This window comes from Budorcas taxicolor, chromosome X (genome assembly GCF_023091745.1).
Source record: "Budorcas taxicolor isolate Tak-1 chromosome X, Takin1.1, whole genome shotgun sequence".
NCBI lineage: Eukaryota > Metazoa > Chordata > Mammalia > Artiodactyla > Bovidae > Budorcas > Budorcas taxicolor.
This window is the reverse complement of record NC_068935.1, coordinates 99,035,011-99,062,434: the sequence shown is the minus strand read 5'-3', so window position 1 is coordinate 99,062,434 and position 27,424 is coordinate 99,035,011. Positions and strand designations below refer to the sequence as shown.

Genomic DNA, 27,424 nt, shown 5'->3' with positions numbered 1-27,424 from the left:
GTACTGGAGGAGGGAGGGAATTTTGTACAATAGATGGTCCCCAAATCATTTCAGTTTTGCTTTGAAATCCATAAGCTATGGTAGCTTTACAATAGGCCCCTTTCCCGCTGCCCTCCCACCTCCGCCGTCCCCCACCCAAGAAGCTTCTCTCTGTTACAGATCAGTTTAGGTTCCCTGCAGTTTAGTCCCTGAAGGAAAGCTGGTCACAAACGGTAGAAGCAAGGACAGGGAGGCAGCCAAGAATGAATCCAGAATCTGGAGTTTACCTTAGATCACCTCAGAGTGGATAACATACCTCGGAGGGGTGACTAGTTATTAAAACAGCATTAAATCAAAAACTAAACAGACTTGGTTGGGCGGGGCGAGGGCTATAAAACATTTCCCTTGCACAGGAACGCCTGTCTCTGACAGAGCTCTCATTTCCACATAAAACTGAGCTTCTAGCTGCGCAACATCCTTTCTTTGGGTGGGGTTTCTGTTTGTTTAGATTCCTGATACTCCGCAGAGTTTCTGGGTTGAGCCCTGATGGAATGTTTGAGAAGTTCTGTTTAAATTGATGGAGAGGATTCCCAGGAGAGGAGTAATGCAGATTCCCCGCTGGGACCCCCCTTGGGTGGTTATGTGGCTTCATCCTGTCTCCTGCTTCTAGCAGCACCTCCTGGTTGACCTTCTTCATATCTAACCTCTCCAGGCCACTGCTGGCTCCCCCCTCATTTCATCCTGGAATCCATTGGCCTGGGTAGGGGTCTTTGCCTGGATAGGTGGCAACCCAACTGCAAAGGTGACAAACCAGACTCAGTAGCAACTTTGAGAGGCAGTGGGGCTTCCCAGGTGGCGCTAGTGCTAAAGAACCTGCCTGCCAATTCAGGAGACATAAGAGACGTGGGTTCAATCCCTGGTTTGGGAAGATCCCCTGGAGAAGGGAATGGGCACTCCAGTATTCTTGTTGCCTGGAGAATCCCATGGAGAGAGGAGCCTGGAGGGCTACAGTCCATGGGGTTGCAACGAGTAGGACACAACTGAAGCGACTTAGCACATGCACATGACAAAACAGTTACAAGCATGTCTTTCAGAGGCAAGTTACCTCTAATGCCAACTCTGTCATTTAACAGCCACATGACCTGGAAAAATTTCTTCAAATGATCTATGCCTTAGTTTCCTCTTGTGTAACTGGGGGATAATAATTATGGGGACTTTTTGACTTAACTTCTAAACCTGGATATGTTTGAGATTGAAAGGGATGATACTTGTTATTAGATCAGGACAGCTGGCAAATGCTGGGACTGTCTCTGGCAAACCTGAATGTATGGTTACTCTAATAATTATGGTACCCACCTCATCGGGGTGTTGCTAAGGTCAAGTCTTTGGGAAAAGTGTCTGACACATGGGAAGGGCTCTATGACTATTTGCTATTATTTACCCCAAAGATAGGAACTTTCCCAGTTTTTTCACTTCTGTTAGTGACCCTTCTCCCAGTCTTCCAAGTTAGAATATCTGGAGCTGTTTTTGACTTTCTTATCTTAATAGCTGGTCTCTTCCATCTTTGCTTCACCATGTCAAGTTGTACAATCATCAGTGTGATCTCCAACATGTGTTATGTTGTATCTGTTTGTGATCTCAGTCACCTCTCCCCCAGCTTGTGCTCCCCCTCGGCTTAGCTGGCCCAAGGGTATGCCTTTAGGCAAATTTCTTTCTCTTTCTGAGGCTGTTTCCTCATCTCTCATGAGGGTATGATGGTTGTTGTTGTTCAGACACTAAGTCGTGTCCAATTCTTTGCCACCCCATGAACTGCAGCACACCAGGATTCCCTGTTCTTCACCATCTCCTGAAGTTTGCTCAAACTCATGTTCCTTGAGTTGGTGATGCCATCCAACCATCTCGTCCTTGGTCACCCACTTCTCCTCCTGCCCTCAATCTTTCCCAGCATCAGGGTCTTTTCTAATGAGTCGGTTCTGCTCATCAGGTGGCCAAAGTATTGGAGCTTCAGCTTTAGCATCAGTCCTTCCAGTGAATATTCAGGGTTGATTTCCTTTAGGATTTACTGGTTTGATCTCCTTACAGTCCAAGGGACTCTCAAGACTCTTCTCCTACACCACAGTTCACAAGCATCAATTGCTTGGCACTCAGCTTTCTTTATGGTCCAGATACAGCACTCCATTGCCTGGCTCTAACTGGCTCTCTGGACATTGTAGATACCTTATATGACTTTCCTGAAAGCGTGATAAACATCTCATTTTGTTTTACACACTGTGGAGTGCTTTGTAAACATAAGATAGTGTTATCAGTTCCAGAGATCAACAGGGTCAATGGTAATATTCCCCTTCCCTAAATTTCACAAAAAGTTGGATCTCTGAGCGGGAAACAAGGTAGCCTTTGGAGGGTCAAACAAATGAACTCCATGCTGTGACTATGGTTGACCCAGGACTGTCTTTAAATTTGGAAAAAACAGTTGGGAACCCCAAGAAACTCTGGTGAGGGAGCTATGGAAGGAACTTCAGAGAGAAGGGTTGGGGAATGAGTGTTATCATCTTGTCCCCTATTTGGAGTTGCCAAGCAGATATGTCTTGGCAGATTGGTTACACTGGGCACTCAGACAGGAAATCCAAGGGTCGGGAGTTGGCTTTGTGGTTGGGGGAAGAGGGTGCACAGCCCGTGGCCTCCTGCAGCCCATGGGCAGATGGCCAGGCCACTAAAGCTCACTTAGCTGATTCTCCTCTCAGATCAGCACCCACCTAACAGGCTTCTGACTACGAGCTGTCTTCCACTGAGGAACCCTACTTAGTGGTGGAGTCAGGATTTGAACTCAGGCCTAAGTTCCAGGTCAGGTGGTACTGCTTTCTCACATTGAAACTCAACCTCTCCTCCCTACTTTCTTCACCAGCAGCTGTGTTTTGGGGGTCCTGTCCTATTTCTGCCAGACAGCCTCACTGACCTCACCCCCTTGCCCATCCACCTCACATACCACTTTTAGGTCCCATTCAAGGAAAGAGCCACTGTCTTTAAATCACTTTTCTTTAGAAATGCCAGTTTTCAAACCCTGTACTAGACCTTCTGAGTCAGCAGCTCTGGGGCTAGGACCCAGCAATGCCAGTGTTAACCAGTCCTCCAGGGAATTCTGATGCTTGCTCAAGTGTAGGAACCACTGTCTTACAGAATAAAATGTAGCCTCCCACCCCCCTGCCCCAGACCTACCATTACATCCATCCACTGCTCTTGACACATACTATAATCATGGGTTGTGACATTTGCCACTTTTCACAGTTACATCTTATTCTCACTTTCATGGCTTTGCCCAGACACTCTTCATTTATTCTCTGGCAGATCTGCCCTGGTCAGGGCTACCTCCTCTTGCTTACTGTCCCTTACTGTGTCTCTTACTGTTAAACCTTTGGCAGCCAGAGGCTCCCTTGGTGGAGATCATGGCCTCTTCTTCTATGAGGTAGTCAACACGGTGGAAGCAGTAACTAGCTTTTTCCTCTTATAAGAGTCTATCTCTTTCTTCCCACCTTGTCCTCCATCTTCCTGCATTCCAGGGTCCCAGAGGCTTTGCCACTGAAGTCTTCATGACCTGCTCCAAGATTTCTACTGTGGCAGATGAAATAATCATTGTGGCAGGCAAGTCAGCTGATAGTTGGGACAGGCAGGGCAGCTGACACAGAGTAAAACACATTAGTTCATGGTTTGTCATTTTGATTCAGGTATGCCAAGGTTGGTCATAATTCTCCACTGGGCCATTTCATTTTATAGGTTGCTGGTTTTTCGTTTCTCTCTTTCTTTTTAAATCAAAAGATATGAAGCCAAGTGCTTCTGACAACTCATTTGTGCATGCAAACTTGCAGAAATTTCCACTGAAACTCAGTGGCTTCTGCTGTGCAAAGGTCCAGTGGTTCAGGAAGCCCAGATAGAATTCTAATTATCAGGAAAACCTTCAATCCAGCCTCAAGCTTGCCTGGGGGGAGGGATTACCAGGCTAGTTTTTAGCCCCAGCTGCTCTTCCCAGTGGGGAGAGGTTAATAGAAACTCAATGAAATGGAAGTCCTGGTGTATGTGTGTGTGTGTGTGTGTGTGTGTGTGTGTGCTTAGTCACTCAGTTGTGTCAGACTCCTTGTGACCCCATGGACTGTAGCCTACCAGGCTCCTCTGTCCATGGGGATTCTCCAAGCAAGAATACTGGAGTAGGTTGCCATGCCCTCCTCTAGGTGATCTTCCCAACCCAGGGATAGAACCCAAGTCTCCCACGTTGCAGGCGGATTCTTTACCACCTGAGCCACCAGAAAAGTCCAAGAATATGAATGGGTAGTCTATCCCTTCTCCAGGGAATCTTCCTGACCCAGGAATTGAACTGGGTTCTCCTACATTACAGGAAGATTCACCTCTTCCCAGGTGGTGCTAGTGGTAAAGAACCTGCCTGCCAATGCAGGAGAGGTAAGAGACGCAGGTTTGATTCCTGGGTTTGGAAGATCCCCTGGAGAAGGAAATGGCAACCTACTCCAGTATTCATGCCTAGAGAATCCCCATGGACAGAGGAGCGTGCAATGCAGGAGACCCGGGTTCGATCCTTGGGTCGGGAAGATCCCCTGGAGAAGAGAATGGTAACCCACTCCAGTATTCTTGCCTGGAGAATCCCATGGACAGACCATGGAGTCTCAAAGAGTGGGACATGACTGAACGACTTTTGCTTGGTCATATTGATACATTCCAAAGGCACCACATCACCCTTGGCTTCTTTGCTTCTCTCTTGGTGACTTTTCTTCAACCTGACTGAAGTATTTCACTGGACCCCAACCATCCTAAATGTATTTGGTATATTACCTTCTCTTTGAGGTGCTGTCCTCAGAAGCGCTTGGGCCAGCCTAACAGACAAGCCTCTGGAGGGACCACTCCTCCTCCTTCTCTGCAAGAGGCCCACCATCTATTTCTCCCTTGCATGCTTTGGGTCAAAATGCCTCAGCTGTCTGTCTTCCAAGATAACTGTGGAGAGATCAAACCCTAGAGAAGCTAATAGATAACTGTGTCACCATCCCTCCTCACCCAAATTAGGTAGACATTTTTGGTATCAAGAGTCATATTCCGAGGAGTAGGAACCATGGGACTTTCAGGCTTGTTAACACCTGAGTCATGCCAGGAAAAATGCTCTCTTGGGGAAAGACTTGACTTTCCGAGACTCTGAAATCTGATGGCCTCCAGAGCTGATCGACTGGGGAGTTAGCACAGGTGTGGATTGAGAGTCACCCTGAAGCCATGAATAATGATTGGTGAATGAGGTCTTGTTCATTCACTCATTTAATCACTCCTTCATTCCCCAAAGATTTATGAAGTGTCTACTCCATGTCAGACATGTGTGAGGGAAGACACTGATGAATAAGATGCAGTCCCTACCCTCAGTGGCCCTCTGTCTGGTTGAAGAGGCAAAAACAGAGTGAAAGAGAGAAAGAAGGGGTGGGGGAGGAAAGCAGGAAATAAGGAAGGAAAGAAAAAGAAAGAAAAGAGAAGAAAACCCAATGCCATGTACGCTATAAAAAGTGCTTTTCTGGTCTGGTATAATTGTGTTGTTAAGTCAGATTCTCCACTGGCTCCCGTGACAGGCTTGATTCCTTTCACATGTGCTGGGCTGAAAGCCACAGGTATTCCCCAGGCTTTCTTCAGCCTTGAAATAGTATCCAAAATGCCAAAGGTTTTTAGAATAAGGTGAGATTTTCAAAAGAAAGGAAGATGGCTTTCATAGTTATATTTGGATTTGGATATATGAATGCAATAGCGCTAGCTTTTTCCTCTCCTGGAAATCATCTTGAGATTTCTAGTTCTGGTCATGACAGAGTAAGCGGTATCAGGCTTACCTTTGTGATGGAAATGGCTCTAACACCTGGACAAAATATGTAAGACAACTGCGGGCATTGGACCATGGCCAATATAAGGCAGTGATCCTTGAGAGAAAGGATGCATATGAGCTGGGTCTTTTCCCCTGAGGACACTTGCCAAGCTGCACTGCAGGGTCCTGTTAGGCAGAAAAACCAGCGAGCAGGATTTGAGGCTACTTGAGTAGCTAGAAGCTGGGGGGCAAGGTCCTATACAGGAAAAGTCACAGAGAAGGAGCACCTAAAAAGTATGTGAAAGTTTTCCTTCAGATCTTTGGCCAACTCCTAAACTGCATAAGAGCAGGGTGGGACTCTAGGGCCACATTAGATGGCTGTATCACTGAGCAGAGTTTAGAGGCCACATAGTGCTGGTGAGGTGGGGGTTTGGGCTAGACTTCTCAGTGGGCACCCTGGGCTTTTGACTGGACCTCAAAAAGTCCACATTCTAGTGGTAAGGCTCATGTTCTATCAGCAAGGACTATGTCCTAGGAGTAAGGACGAAACTGAGACAGACCTGCAGTAACAAAGTCCCAAACCCAATCTCAACAGAATTAAGGCAGCAGTTCTTGACTAGGGGCAGTTTTGTTCCCCAGGGGACATTTGACTACATCTGGAAACAATTTGGATTGTCACCGCTGGGAGTTGTGATGCTACTGGTACCAAGTAGGTGAGGGCTGTGGATGTTGCTAAACATCTTACAGTACAGAACAGCCCCCACCCTATCCTCTTAACAAAGAATGATCCAGCCTCAAGAGTCAAGAGTGACAAGATTGGGAAACCCTGGATTTAGGTGATTAATTTCATTGGCTGCTAGAACAAAGCTCAGTAGTCTTTAGGAGAAGATAACATAATTTAGAGCCTCTTCCATGTGTTATCCTTAAAATCCAGCATATACTGAAAAATTACCCAAAAAGAACACTTACTTCACTGTATTACAGTTATTATATACTTCACTTGGCTCAGACGGTAAAGCGTCCGTCTACAATGTGGGAGACCCGGGTTCGATCCCTGGGTTGGGAAGATCCCTTAGAGAAGGAAATGGCAATCCACTCCAGTACTATTGCCTGGAAAACCCCATGGACAGAGGAGCCTGGTAGGCTACAGTCCATGGGGTCGCCAAGAGTTGGACACGACTGAGCGACTTCACTTTCTTTCTTTCTTTCTTTCACTTCTATTAGGCTATGAGATTTAAGAGTAATAAACACATGAGTACTCTGTTCCCCTCCATCCCATTCCAATGGTGAAAGTACAAGTCACTCAGTCGTGTCCAACTCTTTGTGACCCCATGGATTATACAGTCCATGGAATTCGCTAGGCCAGAATACTGGAGTGGGTAGCCTTTCTCCGATAATCAAGAAAGAAGAGGGGCTTCCCTGGTAGTCTAGTGGTTAAGAATCTGCCTTGCAATGCAGGTGACATGAATTCAATCCCTGGTCTGAGAAGATTCCGCATGCCACAGACCAACTCTCAAGCCCTCGAGCTACAACTACTGAGCCCATACGCTGCAACTACTGAAGCCCGAATGCCTAGAGCCTGTGCTCGGCAACGAAAGAATCCGCCGCAAGGAGAAGCCTGTGCACCGCAACAAAGGGGAGCTCGCACTTGCCGCAACTAGAAAAAAGCCCATGCAGCAATGAAGGCCCATCGCGGTTAAAAATAAAACAAAATAAAGAAAGAAGAAAACAACCAATAAAAGCAGAAGTAGAACTAGAGATAAGCCAGATATTAAAGCTAGCAAGTATAGAAGTCAAAGTAACTATGATTAAGATTTCAAGAAAATAGAGGAAAAGACAGACAAAAATAATGAAAGGGAGAGAATTTCAATAGAGAATTGGAATCCATGAAAAAAAGTTAAATTGGTGTTTAGAAATACAAGATACAGTATCTGAAATTACGAAGTTACTGACTGGATTTAACCCCAAACTGGGCAGAGCAGAACATAAAATTAGTGAGCTATGTATGAGAGATAATATGAAAACTTCAGAAGTAAATGGGAGAATATGTTTGTGGCCATAGGATAATTAGGACATTTAAAATAATTAATAAACTGGACTTCATTTAAATTAAGAATGTCAATTTATCAAAAGGTACCATTAGGACAGTGAAAAGGCAAGCCATGGGCTGGGAGAAGATATTTGTAATATATATATCCAACAAAAAGTCTTGTACACAAAATGTAAATGTAACTTTCGCAATGAGACAGACAACCCAATAAAAAATGGACAAACAACATATGCCAACACTTTACAAAAGATGAAATCAGAGTAGCCGATAAGTGTATGAAAAAGATCTATATTGTAAGTTATGAGAAAAATACAAAGTCAGCTCACACAATGAGATATTGGTAGACACTCACCAAGATGACTAAAATGAAAAACTAAAAATATCAAGTGTGATGAAGATGTGGAACCATGGAACTCTGTCTTCCATTGCTTATAGGAAGAAATCAGTACAACTACTTTGGGAAACTGTTGGGCAGTATTGACTAAATCCATAGGTACACAATATAACCCAAAAATATCCTTTCTGTATGCTTGTGTTCACCAACTGACATAGATAAGAATGTTTGCAGAAGTTTTAATTTACAATAACCCAAACTAAATACAACACAGATGTTCATCAACATTAGAATGAATAAACTGACTTCATCATATAATGGGCTAGTCTACTGCAATGGAAAACAAGCTACTGATTCATGCAACAGTATGGTTAAATAGCTTGACAACATGTTGAGGATGTACTGTGTGATTCCATTTAAATGAAGTTCAAAACCAGGTAAAACTGATTTATGGTGATTTAGTTCAGAATGGTTACTGTTGGGAAGGGGTGCGGTGATCGACTGTTCCATTTTTCCTGGTACTGAGGGGTTTCACAGAATGTGAGACTTTCAGGGCTGAAACAAGTTTAGTGTTAAGAAAATCAGATGGTTGGTCACCCGAGAGGCAGTCTTTTTAGGGAAGGGACATGAAAGAGCCTTCTGAGGGGCTGGAAATGTTCAGTATCTTGATGTGGACAGTGGTTACAGGAATGAACACATGTGTAAAAATTTAGCTCTACATGTTACATATGCACGTTTAAGTACATAGGTTATACTTTGATTGAAAAACTTAGAAAAGAACTCTATTTTTCAAAGTATTAAGTGACAGTAAACTACAGACCAGGGCCATGGGGAGAATTTTGGTGGATAACAAAATGAAGGCCCAATGTTCATAATGTTTGCCTGTCTTCTTTGACACGTATTTGGCCTTTGATCTGAAAAGGGTGGAGCAAACCAGTGGTGAACAGGAATGGGGTGCCAGAATGTGTAAAGGAAGCTTTCATTGTTTGGAATGAGTTTTCCCACCTGGAAGATTCACAGAGACCTTGCAAACAATATTGCTGAATCTTGGGCAGTGAAAGGGGAAAACAGAAAAGGCATAAAAATTCATTTCTGATATTCAAAGGAGCAAGAGGATAGATTTTGCAAAGTACTGCATGATAGGAAATATTATTGACAAGGTATTAATAAAATGATTTGTGCACCTCTAAACTGTGGAAAGTTCTGAAAAAGATGGGAATACCAGACCACCTGACCTGCCTCTTGAGAAACCTATATGCAGGTCAGGAAGCAACACTTAGAACTGGACATGGAACAACAGACTGGTTCCAAATAGGAAAAGGAGTACGCCAAGGCTGAATATTGTCACCCTGCTTATTGAACTTATATGCAGAGTACATCATGAGAAACGCTGGGCTGGAAGAAGCACAAGCTGGAATCAAGATTGCCGGGAGAAATATCAATAACCTCAGATATGCAAATGACACCACCCTTATGGCAGAAAGTGAAGAGGAACTAAAGAACCTCTTGATGAAAGTGAAAGAGGAGAGTGAAAAAGTTGGCTTAAAGCTCAACATTCAGAAAACTAAGATCATGGCATCTGGTCCCATCACTTCATGGGAAATAGATGGGGAAACAGTGGAAACAGTGTCAGACTTTATTTTGGGGGGCTCCTGCAGATGGTGGACTGTAGATGGTGACTGTAGATGGTCACTGCAGATGGTGACTGTAGCCATGAAACTAAAAGATGCTTACTCCTTGGGAGGAAAGTTATGACCAATCTAGACAGCATATTCAAAAGCAGAGACATTACTTTGCCAATAAAGGCAAGCCGTCTAGTCAAGGCTATGGTTTTTCCAGTGGTCATGTATGGATGTGAGAGTTGGACTGTGAAGAAAGCTGAGTGCCAAATAATTGATGCTTTTGAACTGTGGTGTTGGAGAAGACTCTTGAGGAGTCCCTTGGACTGCAAGGAGATCCAACCAGTCCATTCTGAAGGAGATCAGTCCTGGGTGTTCATTGGAAGGACTGATGCTAAAGCTGAAACTCCAATACTGTGGCCACCTCATGAGAAGATTTGACTCATTGGAAAGGACCCTGGTGCTGGGAGGGATTGGGGGCAGAGGGAGAAGGGGACGGCAGAGGATGAGATGGCTGGATGGCATCACTGACTCGATGGACATGAGTTTGAGTAGACTCCGGGAGTTGGTGATGGACAGGGAGGCCTGGTGTGCTGCGATTCATGGGGTTGCAAAGAGTCGGACATGACTGAGCGACTGAACTAAACTGAGAACAGGAAGAGATGATCTTAAGTCATTACCAGGGAATCATTTAACAGAATTATTCTAGAATAACTCATTTTTCTTTGATCTGGCCTTTGGCATTTCTACTTTTTAAAATGTATTGAATGTTTCTGTGGCTTAATGAATGGTTTTTAGAATGTAACACACGTATCAATTACATCTACCATTTTTTTCAAGCAAATATCTTTATAGATTATATATTATATACTATGTATATAGTCAATCCCCAGGACTCTGAGACAAGCTACACTCCATCAAAAGCGTTTGCTCTAGAGTAGGTTGCTATAGTGATAGGGATAGCTAGACAGCCAGGAAAGATGTCATAGAAAGAATAAAGGGTGGCTTGATTGATTTAAGAAGGGGCTTGGTTGGCTAACATCTAAGTTCAGGAAAAGCTGAGGGCCCTGGAAAGATGAAGTCTGCTCTGATGGTCTGTCTTGGTGACTGTCCAGCCTTCAGTAATGCTTTTTCTGGGGACTGCCTCTAATCTGCATTTGAGACTCATAGGGAAGGAGCCACTGGCAACTCATGTCTACCTTTCCTGAGTCTTCTCTTGCCTCTGTTTTTCTCTCTGAACCTGTCTGTGTCAAGGGAAACCTTTCACTGTCTCCTTTTCATTCATGAGATCAAGAGTAATTTAGGAGTCATTTTCGAGGATGCGTTGGATAATCTATGAGTCCTGTTTCTTTTTAAAAAAATTATTTATTTTTGACACGTACACACTGCTATATTTATTTATTTATGGCTCACCAGGGCTTCCCTGGTGGCTCAGATGGTAAAGAATCTGCCTGCAGTGTGGGAGGCCTGGGTTCGATCCGTGGGTTGGGATGACCCCCTGGAGAAGGGAATAGCAATCCACTCCAGTATTGTTGCCTGGAAAATTCCATGGACAGAGGAGGCTGATGGGCTACAGTCCACGGGGTCGCAAAGAGTCGGACACAACTGAGCAATGACGCATACACACACTGCTGAATTATCAGACTTCATTGCATATGCTTTGTCTCCCCCACTGGGGTGTTATCTCTCAGAGTGCAGGAGCCTTGTCTAGACAGCCTTATACCCTCCTAGGGTCTAGGATATGTCCTACCCATACCCCTTCAATGTTTTTTTTTTTTTAATAAAATTTAAACAAAAAGAAATTTTTATCATTCATTTAGCAGTTACCTGTAAAACTATATTCTGATTAAATGGTTAATATGCACTTTGGTTACTTTATATTTCTTAATATATGTGTATGGTGGTTTAGTCGTTAAGTCGTGTCCAACTCTTGTGACCCACCAGGCTCCTCCTCTGTCCATGGAATTTTCCAGATAAGAATACTGCCTTTTTTTTCTCTAGGGGATCTTCCGAACCCAGAGATTGAACTTGGGTTGCCTGCACTGCAGGCAGAGTCTTTACTGACTGAACCCCCTGTGCCTTTTGCGTCTCCTGCATTGGCAGGCAGGTTGTTTACCACTAGCGCTACCTGGGAAACCCATCTCTTATTGTATTTATGTAAAAAAAGGAATTGAGACAAAGGAAGTAAAATTGCCAGGCACCTTGCTTTAAACAAAGCTTCCTGACCACTCTATACCACCATCTAGTGGGAGAAAAAACTTCACTTCCCACCTGACAAGAAACAGGGTTAGCATATAGAACAATGTCCAGAGTGGATGGCAGTTGAGGGGATGGGAGGAGGACCCGATGGAGGAACTGTTTTTCCTCTGATTAGCCACGTGCTGCTGAGGGTGGTTACTTCTTGGCACTTGCATAGCAGCAGAGGAAACCTTCTTTGTGGTTTTGTGAACAAGCACATCATGATAAACTCTGGGTGCTGTCCTTGGCCACGGCTCTATTTGTGGGCTAGTAATTTAGGCTGTGGGGTATTCCCGCCAAAACAATGCAGGTTTTGGAGGAGAAAAGTCATGGTTTTATTAGCATAAGTGCCACAGACATACACCCACACACATTGCATTGTTTCACCCTTTTGCTGATTCCTGGTCCAGTCCACCCTCCTTGGCAGCCCTTAGCTGCAGTGTATTGCCTATGGCTCAAGAGAGGGTCCTTGGTATTAATACAAAATTGCACTTGGCATCCGATGGGGAGCACTGGATCTTTTCATCCAAGTCGACTTTTCTAAGCAACACCAACAGTCCAGGTTCTGAGGGCCCTGCACCAGTCAGATCCCTCCTGCCTTCAATTTTCTTTTATTTCTTCATTTCTCCTTCCTTCCCTGCCTTGCCAGTTTTCTGAGCCAACTCATCAGTTTCTTGTGGCTCCTTTTGTCTCCTCCAAACACACATCAGCACATCCTCACTCAAATACGCACACTTGAGGGTCCTGCCTAGATCCCTGGGGGAAAGTGGCTCTTGAGGAATTCAGAGAAAGCACACTGAAGCCATGTGCTGAATGGCCTTGCCAATAGGCAGAGTTGGCATCGGGCCATTTAATATAGAGTTGAAGGATGAGGCAAGTCTCCCTACCATCCATTCTACAATCTCTCTCCACTTGACTCCTAAAACTCCCATGTGAAAAGAGAAATACTATAATTTCTAAATTAGAAATCAGGACTTCATGTCTGACCAATTGTCAGAAAAATAGGATAGAGCTATTTGGCCAAGTCTGGGATGAATTGGCAGTTACATAGATGTCACCTCATAGTCCAGCTGAAATCATGACAGAGGCTGCTTGCATGGAACACTATTGAGGAGAATTCCAGGGCCACATCTGGGTTTTGTGGGGGAAATAATGCATGGAGGTATTAGGAAGGTCTGAGATAGTCATGGGATGGGCTAGTGGGAGCATCTTAATATTGACTTTACACACAAATGGTTTCTCAGAGGGCTACAGTGAAATGCTATTAGCTGTTAACATCCTGGCATGAATTAAATTATTAATGTCACCTGTCACCTGTCAGGGCTCTAAGGGAATGGAGTCAGAGGACTGGTGAAGTTTTGTAAATGGCTTATTTTTCATTTTTTTATTAAGGTAAATTTTATATCATGTAAAATTCATTATTTGGACCATTTTAAGGTGAACAATTCAGTGGCTTTTAGTTGTACAACCATCACCACTATCTAACTCCAGAAATTTTCATCACCCCAAGAGATACTGTGTATCTATTAAAGAGTCACTCTTAACTCTCTTCTCCTCTCAGCCCGTGGCAATGACTACAATATGGATGGGCTTCCCAGGTGGGGATAATGGTAAAGAACCCACCTGCCAATGCAGGAGATGTAACAGACGTGGGTTTGACCCCAGGGTGGGGAAGATCCCCTAGAGAAGAAAATGGCAACCCATTCCAGTATTCTTGCCTGAAGAATTCCATGGACAGAGGAGCCTAGTGGGCTACAGTCTGTGGAGTTGCAAAGAGTTGGACTCAACTGAGCAACTAATACTTTTACTTTCAGGACTCAACCACAGTTTCTAGTCCCCAGGGATCTTCTGCTTTTACCACAGCATCTATACTCATCAAGGTAGGTGACACTAGATGTACCTGGCAGGTTGCTTTGGACTTTTTAGCCCCCCTAGGATAATCTCCACTGCATTATGAAGTGTCTAGAAATGAGGGAAAGAAGGAGTCTTCCTTAGTTCAAAACCCAAGACCAGTTTAGTCACTTTCTGTGAAATCCCAAATGTATCTTACGCATCAGGAAGTTCTTTCCTTTGGTACATGGTCCAGGTCCCAGGTGGAGATAGCCTGAGGCCGGTGGCTTGGGAGAACTGTGCCTGCCAGCAAGGGAGCAGACAACAATGAGAGCAGGAAGAAGTGATGGGATTTTCAAGGGGTTCTGAAACAATTCCTTGTGTATCTTGTTTTACTCTTCCTGGGGACTCCTATTTGTTCTTGAGCACATATTTGAGGCAAAGCCCAGGAGGTCTCATATTAGTCCTTCCCATGTGGCCAGCCTGAGAGTGACAGATGGTGGGTACCCCAGGCCAGTGCAGGGAGGGTGTTTCTGCAGACAGAGGATGTGTCTGCAGGCGTAGAAAGAGGCACAAGGCCATTACATCTAGGGTGTGTACCATGGTGTGGGCTTTGATATCTGCCCTCTGTTTCATGTTTCTGCCCAGTGTTGAGCAGCTCCCATAAGGTTCTTCCCACCTGAGTCTCCAATTCCTATCTCCCACACCAACTCCAAGACCCTTAGGCTGGGTCCTGCCACCACCTCTCCAGCCTGGGAATAGCTTGACTTCCTCTGGCTTATTTCCTCCCCGTTCCAGGCCAGTGAGATTTGTAAAGTACAGAGTACAAAAGGGCCACGTGTAAAGTTCAGTGTCAGATGATGGCCATGTTACCAGCAGCTTGATTCCTCTTGATTTCTAAGCAGTTTCCACACAACCATAAGGCAAAGTCACATGGTCTTGCCACGTGGTTGAGATATCTAGGGACCAGTGATTCTGCTTTGTTCTGGGTGACTCATCTTGAACACACCAAAGGGAAGGTCTATTAGTGCTCAGAATTTACCTGGGCAGCCTTATGTGCCCATTTGAAGTGGCTAGTGGTCTGGGGACTTCGAGAAACAATCTTGGCATGCCCCCAAGGAATGCCAAATCCTCCAGCCTCATCATGGCAGGAAGATTGAGGTGAGTTCTTCTTTCTCATCTTTCCTAAAGGTGAGTGGCTCCTCAATCTTTTGAGGTGGCATTGTCTGCCCTAAGGGGCTGGGCTGGATGTGCGTGGAGGTCCATGACTATGTTGGTTTGGATAAAAATCAGATGATACCAGCAATGACGGTGCAGGAGGGGACAAACACAGGGTAAGATGTCACCAGCAATGTGCCAAAGCTCTGAAGGCAGCCTACTCATGGGAGTGGGTCGGAACTCTTGAATGGGAGGAGGGAGCTGCGTTACTGGAGTCTGCTTTTGCAGTGACTTAGGTTTGGTTCTTCTTTATTGGGGGAGATGAAAAAGGAAGCTGATTTTCAGAGTAGGGTCTCTGGATCATGAAAGAGGATGTATATTGAAGATTCTAAGACAGTCACATGGAGTATAGAGAATAGACTTACGGACATGGGCAGGGGAAGGAAGGAGAAGGTAAGATGAATGGAAAGAGAATCATGGAAGCATATACACTACCATATGTAAGATAGACAACGGAAATTTGCTGTATGACTCAGGGAACTCAAATCAGGGCTCTGTAACAACCTAGAGAAGGAAATGGCAACCCACTCCAGTGTTCTTGACTGGAGAATCCCAGGGACGGGGGAGCCTGGTGGACTGCCGTCTCTGGGGTCACACAGAATCAGACACGACTGAAGTGACTAAGCAGCAACAACCTAGAGGGGTGGGAAAGGATGGAGGTGGGAGGGAGGTTCAAGAGGGAGGGGACATAGGTATACCTGTGGCTAATTCATGTTGATGAATGGCAGAAACCAATGCAATATTGTAAAGCAATTATCCTTGAATTAAAAATAAAATCGTTATGAATATTCCAAAAAAGAACAGTGACAGTTTAGGGGTTAGCAAACATTGTAGGTGAGCTAATCCCTTTTGGGGGAGGGGGCAAGGTTGGTGAGGGTCATCCCGTCAGATGTTCAGACCAGAGATGGCAGCTAGGAACTCTTTCCCAAAGAGTCCCTCAGGGTCACATCAGAGAGAATGGAGAATGACAATGGGAGGAGTCCCTCCAACTAAACCACTTTGTGAAGTTGCTCAGTCGTGTCCGACTCTTTGTGACCCTATGGACTGTAGTCTGCCAGGCTCCTCTGTCCATGGGATTTTCCAGGCAAGAATACTGGAGTGGTTATCGTTTCCTTCTCCAGTGGATCTTCCTGACCCAGGGATCAATCCTGGGTCTCCTGCACTGCAGTCAGACTCTTTATTGTCTGAGCCATCAGGAAACCTCTTTAGTTCCTATCTCGTCACAAGCCATGTTGTTTCATGACACTGTTTTGTCCCACTTTAGACAAACTACAATTCCTTTTGCCCAGACAGACTGAGATGTGAGCTGGCAATGGTACCCTCTGTTCTCCTGCCCCCCACAGCCAGGACACTCACCCGCACCAGGTCTGGTGTGAGTCGCTTGGCCTGCAGCCATTTCTGGAACCTCCCTGTTTTCCGCAGGACACGCTCAATACTGCAGGTCTTGGGGGCAGCTGCGGAGGCACAGATTCTCTCGTCTGAGATCTTGTTTTGCTGTTTGCTGACCAGCCTTGAGATCTCCACTGGGCGCCAGGTTTTGAAATCATCTGAGTAATTTGCAGAGTAAGAAGGCAAGTTGTCAGGAGGTGGTCCGAGGTGTAAGGCCAGCCCGTTGTCAAACCTGAAAAAGGATCGGCCATTTTCAGATCAGCCTGGGAGCTGGAGAGAAGGAACTAGGCAGGGACCAGTCATACTGCCAGAGCCAGCAGAGCCTGGGGACAGGGACATAGGGGCCCACATCTGCCCGGATCCATTTCTTCTCCTTAGCCTGGGGTGCTCCAGGCTCTTTCTGTCAAAGGACTATTTTTGTTTTCTCAGGCTTAAGGAAGTTTATATGTGATGTCAGAAAAGTTGAGGGATCTGCATACCGGACACAAACTTTATCTTCACTTAACTGGCTTTCTGTGAAGGCAGCAGTTTTACACACGCTGGTACCTTTGATTCTCCTCATGTCCCATCCCCACTTTACAGATGTGGAAGCAGGCTTACAGAGCTTAAGTGCCTTGCCCAAGGTCAGATAATATGTGGCTAAGCAGGGGTGCAAACCCAGGGCTCTCTGTCAGCAAAACCCATGATCTTTCTCCTTCGCTACCCTGGTTCTAGCTGCGGCGTGCAGAATCTAGTTCTCTGGACCCTTGCACTGGGGAGAGCACTACCCCCTTCATATCCAACCCCAAACGGCCCCATCAATTTTTCTTTCAGTCCAAAGATTTAAGTTTGCGGTCCAAGCCAAGTGTCAGGGAACAGTGGCTGTTAAAAGGTCAGCAGACTCAAAGCTATCTGGGATCCAGGAGGTGTGTGATTCCACACAATGGGGGAGAGGCACTGGCCTATTACCATTTGCTGATTTTCTACGCCCAACCCACAGTGACCCTTTTCTCCAGTCATCTCTCTAGCTGTGTGCCAACATTTCCATCAAGAAAGAATGCTAGATCTTCTTCTCATTCATATATGAAAAATTACTAAGAAAATTGTATATCTTCATTATTATTGAGGGTTATACTGCAAATGAAAATTAGGTATATATGTTATATATTTAATTTCTTTTTTTAAAAATAAATAATTTTATGGAAGTATAGTTGAATTACAATGTGCTAATTTCTACTGTATAGCAAAGTGATTCAGTTACATGTGTATATACATTGTTTTCCATATTCTTTTCCAGTGTGATTTATCACAGGATATTGAATATAGTTCCCTGTGCCATACAGAAGGACCTCATTTTTAACTTAATTTCAATAAGAATCTTTAAATTCTTATTATTGGGCATTACTGGGCAACCTCATGATAATGAGTTTTCGAGGAACTAGCTCCACACCCTACATTGTATTTTTTTCTCGCTTACATGACACAGTTACCCTAAGAGACTGCAAGCTTTTCTAAGAAGATGCTCTAAGAAACTGTCAGTCAATACCTTCTGTGATACTGGACTGTTCAAACTTCAATGGAAATAGGCACAAAGAATTCTATTCCAGGACATTGCCACAAATCTGTTTAAAAAGACCAAACGCCAAAAACTTGCAAGGAATCAATTTTACTGGCATTTTTCGGACAATCATGGGAATTGATCCTCCACACTGGGAGGATAAAGGAAGAGAAGGCAATGGCAACCCACTCCAGTGCTTTTGCCTGGAATATCCCATGGATGGAGGAGCCTGGAGGGCTGCAGTCCATGGGGACGCTAAGGGTCGGACACGACTGAGCGACTTCACTTTCACTTTTCACTTTCATTCATTGGAGAAGGAAATGGCAACCCACTCCAGTGTTCTTGCCTGGAGAATCCCAGGGACGAGGGAGCCTGGTGGGCTGCCGTCTATGGGGTCGCACAGAGTCGGACACAACTAAAGCGACTTAGCAGCAGTAGCAGGGCCCTGAGGCAGGCCTGTCTGTTTCCTGTAGCTGCTCTTGTTCATGCGGGTTCAAACCACTTCTCCCCAAGGGCCTGTAACTAAGGATCTACAACCAAGTGGCTCTTTTAGATAACAATAACAGGAACACACATTTATGAATCACTTTAGCAATCTCTTTGCTAAACACTTTATGTGCCATAATTCAGTTATACCTTTCAACAAACCTATGAGGTCAGCGCTGCTGTTATCATGCAGATAAGGAAACTGAGGCACAGAAATGTTAAGTGCTTTACTCCAAGTCACACAGCCAGGAAATGGAGGAAGTAGCCTTCAGGGCTCCAGAGCTTGTACTCTGAACCGCTTTGCTGCTACTTAGTCCTTTATCATCCATTTTATGACTTAGCTCTTGGGAACAGACTGGTAACATTATTAGGGGTTATAGCTGTGTGCTAAGTCCCTTCAGTCATGTCTGACTCTTAGTGACCCCATGGACTGTAGCCTACCAGGCTCCTCTGTCCACGGGATTCTCCAGGCAAGAATACTGAAGTGGATAGCCATGCCCTCCTCCAGGAGATCTTCCCTACCCAGGGATAGAACCCAGATCTCCTGCATTGCAGATGGATTCTTTACTGTCTGAGCCACCAGGAAAGCCCATGAATACTGGAGTGGGTAGCTTATCCCTTCTCCAGGGGATCTTCCTGACCCAGGAATCAATAGGGAACAGATAGGGAAAGAAGGAAAGGTGACATCATCCACCAATCATGTGTCTTCAGCCTACCCAGTCAGCCTCAGGAGCTCACTCTCTGTTGCTGAACAACAAGCATTGTCCAGTTCTTAATGAGGACAGGTCCTGGAGTGCTAATGCTTGTCTGGCAACAGCATTTCAGCTTACCATCTGAAAGCCTGGGATGGGTTTTCTCATAAGGTAGCATCATGATCATTTTTCAAAGTGGAGAAATGTTTGGAGATGAACAAGAACAAGATGAGCAAACACACCTTTGGAAAGAGAGGCGAAGGATGTGAATTTGCAGACTATTTAACAAAGAAGAAATACAAAAGGCCAAAAAGTCTGAAAAAAGGGCTCAACTCAGAAGAATATACAAAGCAAAAATAATAGTAATAGTAAACATTTCTGAGTATGCAAGAAGTAAACTCTATAGGAAGAAGTCTCCATTTGGATATGTATATATATATGTCTCAAAATTCTAAAAAGTCACTATATTTTTTGACCCAGAAATTTTACCTTTTAGAATTTGTTATAGGAATTAATTACTGATATGCATATCACATAGGAGGAGGTTCAACATAGCACTGTTTTTAATAACATAAAGTGCAAAAAACCCTAGTTGTCCTACCACAGTGATTTAGCTAAATAAATTAGGATTGACTGATGCAATCGAATACCATGAAACTGCTAAAAATCAAATTGTGGGGAATAGTGAATGTGGAAAAATCTTCCCGATATATTGTTAAATAAAAGTTTCCAAAAGAGTGCATAATATGCTCACATTTTTGTTGAAAAAACTTTAATCCACACTTAGCAAAAAGCCAGTAAGGGTCATACACCAAAATGTTAATGAAGCGGTGATCCTTGGTGAGGAATTGTCTGAGATCTTTATTTTGTGTTTTCTTTAATCGATATTTCCTGAAGATTCTAAAATAAAGATATATCACTTTTAAAATAAGGAAATAACTATTTACAATGTAGAGAAAAGGACTATAAACAAGGCTACATTTCCAGACCCATTCACTGGCCTCAGTTTCCTTGCACTGAGAATGTGACTTCTCAACGTGAAGCGTTCCAGACCCCAACCTGCCCTGCCTGGTGATTTCCTGCTTGGATCTGCACACTTCCCTTTCAGGCAGGCACATGTGGAAAATGAATTCTGAGGGAGCTGAAGTAATATCCTGAACTCAAACTGGAACACAAACCTATTTGGGGAAATGCTTCCTGAATTTGGCCATTACTTGCCTGATGAGAAAAGCCTCATTTCTTTCCACTTGGTGAAGAGTTGACTGTAAGATTAATATATTCTTATTTACTTATCTGGAGGGGGAGGTGAATCTGGAGCTCCTCCTCAGGTGAATCCCTTAATTTCCCTCCCTCCTATCTTAAAATCTGTCCCTATTTTCACTGCCTTCTTTCTCTAAGGAATCAGTCCCACCCACTTCCCCTGTGTTACTGGTTTTATTCGTCCCATTTCATAGGTGGGAATTCTTGAGTTCATTTTCCACATCGCCATCTTTTTTTCCTCTCACATTGAGTTGATCGACAAAATAAGTCTCCAGCTAAATTGACTTGCATCCTTCCTGCCCAGCTTTGTTCTCAATGATCTTTCTCCTCGACGAGGAGAACTGGTCTGCATCACCTGGCCATTCTGCACACTGCTTTCCAGAAGATCTTTGCAAAATACTGGCCTCATCTTGTCCCCACCCTATGTAACACCCTCACCATTTCCTGCTGCAGAACTCCTATAAGTGGAAGTCTTTCAATTTTTCAACATTCAAAATGCCTTAAAAATGATAATAGAATATATATATATATGATCTTCCCTGGTGGCTCAGACGGTAAAGAGTCTGCCTGCAATGCAGGAGACCTGGGTTCGATTCCTGGGTCGGGAAGATCCCCTGGAGAAGGAAATGACAATTCACTCCAGCACTCTTGCCTGGAAAATCCCATAGATGGAGGAGCCTAATAGGCTACAGGCCATGGGGTCGCAAAGAGTTGGACACGACTGAGCGACTTCACTTTCACTTTCATATATATATGTACGTGTGTGTGTGCTCAGTCGTGTCTGACTCTTGGTGACCCCATGGACTGTAGCCTGCCAGGCTCCTCTGTCCATGGGATTTTTCCAAGCAAAAATACTGGAGTGGGTTGCCATTTCCTCCTCCAGTGAATCTTTCCAATGCAGGGCTCGAACCTGCATCTCCTGTGTCTCCTGCTTGGCAGGCATTTTCATTACCACTGAGCCACCTGGGAAACCCATATATATGCACTACCATATATAAAATAGATCACTAATAAGGATCTGCTGTGTAGCACAAGGAATTCTACTCAGTATTCTGTAATAACCTATAAAGGAAAAGAATCTAAAAAAGAATGAATATATGTGTATAGAGAACTGATTCACTTTTCTATATACCTGAAACTAACATTACATTGTAAATCAGCTACACTCCAATAAAAATTTTTAAAAAACAGTCTGCTAGGAAAAGTTCATTTCAACTCCCTGTGATATCTACCATCTCACAAAAGTTCAACATTTTGATTGGTATTTTCTGTTTGTTATTTCTGTTTAGTAACTCAGTGGAATACTCAAGTTTTGGTTAATATAGATAATAAAATTATTGTCAGTTAATGCCCTCTGCCTGGTCACCAAACCTTACAAGCCAGGGGCAGAGCCTTGAGGGAGGGCATAAGAGAAGAGGTCTATTACAAAGTGTCTTTGATATTGAGAAGGCTGGAGACCACTGGCTCACAGATTAGGGTCCCAATTCCTTGATACGGCATTCAAGGCCCCCTACCCCTTGCAACGTCCTCCTTGTGCCATGCTTCCACATGGGCCCCATGCTCCAGCCACGAAGGCACACCTCTGGGCCTTTGCTTAAGCCGATCCTTCTGCTTTAAGCTGCTCTCCTCCCACTTAATTTCAGCTCATCATCCTTCATGGCTGTGCTCAGAAGCCCTTCTCTAGTCCGCATTTGGAATTAATATTCTCTCCCTGGAATTCCCCGAGGTCCTTTACACTTCACTTCTGGCCTGCCTCAGATCAGGCCTTATTGCTATTTGTAACACTGTTCCCTACCTCCTGAACCCCTGGAGGGCAAGGACCAGAGTTATAGCAATGTCATTATAGCACGTCCTAGGCCTTGGCCATAGTAAAGGTTCATTGAACATGAGTTGACAGGGTTGATTCCAGAGCATGGTACCATTCTCTGGGGAGAGCCATGTGCATGAGATTTATTAAACTTAGGTTTTCCTCTGATCAAGGTAACAGTTCACAACAGAAAACTCATTCAGAAACTTTGGAGCAAACTGCTTTGGTTTGAGTCTCAGATATGCCACTTATTAGGTGGTGACCTTGAGCCAGTCACTGAACCTTGCTAGGTTTCCGTTCACTATCTGAATAATGGGTGCGAATCACTAACTCCCAGGATTGTTGTGAGGCGAAAATAACAATAGCTTAAAAACGTTCGTCACAAAGTAAGCTTTCTATAAATTTTATTTCCCTGCTACTATGAGAAATGAACTTGGTAAACCCAATAGTCCCGGGCTACTTCATTCATGGAAAAGAAAACTTTAAAACTTTATGCTCCCACTTCCAAAGGAAGTGTTGGATTTAGCATTTAGAGCTGGAATTAGACTTCACACCTTCCCTCCTCTCCATCCCAACCTTAACCTATTACCACTATAATTAAATGGCTTTGCTTTAGCTCGCACCCAAAAACTACACCCTGACTTATTTTCAAGAAATTCCTGGACCTCATCACATGAAGGGAACAACATTTTGCCCCTCAGAGTTATCCAACTGAGATTCTGACCTTATTTCTTCTTTAAAGAACTTCTTGCAAATAGATGTCCCGATGCAGGCGTTACATTTATCAAGACCGAGGAAAGTCCTTCCCAAACTGTAGCTCGTTCGGACTCGGGACACCGGAGAAGGAGAGGGAGAAGCCGGTGAAGAGACAGAGTAGCTCAGGCTGGAGACCCACAGCAGCAAGAACGGCCAGCCCAGGTGGAGGGCGGCAGCTTTGGGCCCCAGCCGGGGCTCCATCGCAGGCTCAGGATTCCAGCTGTACCCACTTAGGGCTGTGCAGAGGCAGGTCTTGGCAAAAGAGAAGGGGCTGGCTTTAGGGCGCTGACCCCATCCCAGCTTCACAGGTTTCTGCTGGAGGATGCTAAGGACCTTGGGGCTAATGAGGCTGGGGAGGAGGTGAGGAAGTCCGTGGAGGATGCTGATAAAACTGTTTCCAGAGTTACTCTTCCTCTGCCCCGGGGCGGCTGCTAAAGGCTGGGGAGGGGCTGAAGGGCAGATTTCGGGATGGACAATGGCCAGGGCCTCCCTATGCAGTCCTTTTGACAAACACAGGATATCCTGGCTGTGCAGGAAAGGTCCAGGCAGGATGCATGTCCGACCTGGTTTCCACCTGGGAGTTTTAAAGGATCCTGAAGGCCTCCACCCTCCACTGTTTTAATTCTGGGTGTATCTGTCCCTATGGATCACACACACACACACACACACACACACACCCCGACCCCTTCCCAGCGCCCTGCCGTGGATAATTTGGCGTGCCCCTTCACCAGCCATATTTGGCTATGAAAGAACTAGAAGTCAGTTCACCAACCATTAAGCAGCACATTTTGATTTGAAAGGTGAAGCCTTTTCACCGCTTAGGGCAGGGGTCCTCAAACTTTTTGGCAACAGGGACTGTTTCGTGGAAGACAAATTTCCCGTGGACAACGGGGGTCGAGGGATGGTTTGGGGATGATTCAAGCACATCACATTTATTGTGCAATTTATTTCTATTAGTATTACATTGTGCTACATAATGAAATAATTATACAGCTCACTGTAATGGGAGCCCTGAACTTGTTTTCCGAACTTAGGTGGTGACAAGAGTGATGGGGAGTAGCTGTAAATATGGGTGAAGCTTTGCTCGCTCACCCGCTGCTCACCTCCTGCTGGGCAGCCCAGGTTCTAACAGACCATGGACCAGTTCTGGTCAATGGCTGAGGGTTGGGGACCTCTGGCTTAGGAAACAGAAAAAGTCAATAGAGTTTATGCTTCAGCTCCTCTTGCCTGTCTGAGAAGGAAGGAGGGGAAAGGACCCGATGGCTTCTGGTGTGATGGGGAAAGCACCAGAAAGATCCTTGTGCCTGCATCCAGCTGTGTCTACCCTTCTCCCCACTTACCTGAAAATCCCTCTTCCTTTAGCTCAGTTGGTAAAGAATCCACCTGCAATGCAGGAGACCCTGGTTCAATTCCTGGGTAGGGAAGATCCACTGGAGAAGGGATAGGCTACCTACTCCAGTATTCTTGGGCTTCCCTTGTGGCTCAGCTGGTAAAGAATCTGCCTGTAGTGCAGGAGACCTAGGTTCGATCCTGGGTTGGGAATATTCCCTGGCAAAGAGTATGTCAAACCACTCCAGTATCCTGGCCTGGAGAATTCCATGGACTGTATAGTCCATGGGGTCGCAAAGAGTCGGACATAATTGAGCAACTTTCATTCCCTTCTTAGTGGCCAGGCTGACTTGGTGGGACTGGATGCCCCAGGATGGCCTTCCTCCTGACACCAAGATAAGGTCCAGAGCATGACGTGGATAGCCATGCTAATTAAGGCAGGCTTGGGTTGAGAGAGGGGAAAAAGCGAGTCAAGAGGAGGCTGGGGACGGCCTCTGAAGAACTGGGGAGTTTTGCTAAAGATTGGTAGGAAGAGCAGGATAAGAGCAGTTCTCTGATGGTTAAGCATGTGCTTATTAGCTAACTGTATATCCTCCTCAATGAAATGCCATTTTGTTGTTGTTGTTGTTGTGAAGTTGTGAGAATTCTTTATATATTCTAGACACTAGTTCTGTGTTGGTTAGGTGGCTTGCAAATATTTTGGCCCAGGTGGTAACTTGTCTTTCATCTTCTTAACAGGGTCTTTTGCATTTATAAAAGGTACAGAAATACCAAACATGGTACAGGGCTAAGTACAGATCCCTGGAGAAAGTGCTAGAAATGATGTTCTAGATTCAATGTGATTTAACAAAATATATCTTACACCAGGTTTCTCTGGTGGTTCAGTGGTAAAGAATCCACCTGCAATGCAGGAGTCATGGGTTTGATCCCTGGGTGGGGAAGATCCCCTGGAGAAGGGAATGGCTACCCACTTCAGTGTTCTTGCTGGGATAATCCCATGGACAGAGGAGCCTGATGGGCTACAGTCCATGGGGTTGCAAAGACACGGGCAACTGAGTGCACATTCATATTGTACTTACTGTTACCTCAAGGCTTTAGTTTAGGTCCTGCAGATGGTATCAGTAGCAGGGGGACCAAGAGCTCAGGAAAGTTGGTCATGGCTAGTACAGCAGTAGCTTGCTACACCAGGGGCTTGATTCAGCTCCTGTTATCAGGCACTGGTTAGAGTTGCCAGCTGTTCCAGTGTGCCCAGGGCTGTCCTGATATTAGTCCTGAAATCTCAGGTAACCCATTAATCTTGGGAAAACTCAAATGATTGATCACCCTAGTACTGGTAGACATCCCATACGAGGTATATGAGATGACGTTTCAGGTGTGCCATTTGGCTATTGGACTAAAAGATAACATTAAAAGTTGGAGGTCTTGAGAGACACTTTGGAAGCAGACCTATAGGTATCACACACACACACATACACACACAGAGGTTTTTAAAAATTTAGTTAACTTTAACATTTTCTCACTCATTAAATATTCTTCTATGAGACCATTTATAAATACTCTATTCCACTATATAGATATAGCACAATTATTTAACAAATCCCTTGTTTTTGACACTTTGGTTGCTGATGGGTAGGATTTTGACAGCAGAAATTCCTCAGAATGATGAAAAACAGATTTTTTTCCTCCCTTCGAAAATGCCATGAATTGTAATATCCAGTATCAATTGAAGTAGCATCTTTTTAGAGGAAAAATATAAGAAACATGATATCAAGTATCCATTTAAAAATGATCGAGATTATCCTTATAACTTTAAATATCTGCTACATCCTTTTTTCAAATCCTGACCAAATTTTGAAAGTGTTTTTCACATTTGGAGTCTGAACATTTTCCTGAGTTGCTGTTTCCATGGACTCACTGCTGTTCATAATGTTCACATGATTCTCGGTCTCTTTGGTACATTTAATTCAGTGACATGGCAAGTATAGCAGGTAAGATTTTCAGTCTATTTGTTCAGATGTGAAGACATACAACTTTACATTTTATAATTCAACCTGATTTCTACTTTGAGCTTTCCATTCTGGATTGCTGGAAAAACTTAGCATGGTTATTTCTTCAGTTTTTCCCTTCTCTGGAATTTCTCTGTGGCTCTGTGGGATTTACTCAACATTCAGCCACTGGATGGAGATATTTGGTACCACTCTCTCTTCTTAATCCCTTCAAACTCTACTTGGGACACATGCTTTAGCCTGCAAGACTGCCCATCACGCCTTTAGATGTACCTTGAGTGTCACTTTCTTTCTGGAATTTTGCCACTCCCTTACTCGGGTTCAATCCCTGGGTCAGGAAGATCCCTTAGAGAAGGGAATGGCTACCCACTCCAGTATTCTTGCCTGGAGAATTCCATGGACAGAGGAGCCTGGAGGGCTACAGTCCATGCGGACACAAAGAGTCAAATACTACTGAGCAACTAACAGTTTCACTTTTTCACTTTACCCTTTTGTTCCTAGTACCACCAGGAAGCAGAGCCAAGATTCCCTCTCTTTTAGGCCATATTTGCTTTCTTCCCTGCCATATTCTCCCTCCAAGTAAATGAGAAAGGGACTAACTCTCTGCTTGAACTGGTGGGAGGGGAAGAAAGAGGAAAGGACAAGGGTAACAAAACACAAGTTACTGTCTACAAATGATTTTCTGTCACACAAAGTATAACAGATTGTGCTTTCATGACTTATTTGGTGGAACCATAGTTTCACTTTTTCCCCTAATTGAGTTATTTGTCACTAGTAGTTAAAGATCTTCTCTTAAAAGTCCACCAGATCCTGTGACAGAGTCTTCAGAACCTGGCAACAGTTCTTCATGACATATGCTCCACCAGGGCAGAGATCTTCCCTTCTTTTGCCTCAAGTATCCAGAGCAGTTTATAGCATATGCTGCCTCATTTTAAGTAAAAATTAGCTATCCAAAGTTAATATACAGCTGCAATGACAATTAGATGAACCGATCCCTTTTACATATTCTGAAATTCTCAGTCACAGGCAGCAAGGAGCCTGTCATCACTTCTGCCTTAATTCGG

General features: G+C 44.5%; 1 protein-coding gene across 2 annotated transcripts in view; it reads right to left on the bottom strand.

Moving 5' to 3' along the window:
* The window catches only part of DIPK2B (divergent protein kinase domain 2B), a 42,098-nt gene extending 18,780 nt beyond the window's left edge, over positions 1 to 23,318 (bottom strand). Inside the window, exons 1-2 of one of the 2 annotated variants that reach the window (XM_052663004.1) lie at positions 22,994 to 23,318; positions 16,455 to 16,719 (exon numbers count right to left, since the gene is read on the bottom strand). In XM_052663004.1, coding sequence (XP_052518964.1) covers positions 16,455 to 16,719; positions 22,994 to 23,226 — 498 coding nt within the window. In that variant the 5' untranslated portion in view covers positions 23,227 to 23,318. Of the gene's footprint in view, positions 1 to 16,454; positions 16,720 to 19,956; positions 20,009 to 22,993 lie in introns of those variants that run through there. The other variant, XM_052663005.1, reaches the window with a different exon arrangement.
* Between the last annotated feature and the right edge of the window lie 4,106 nt (positions 23,319 to 27,424).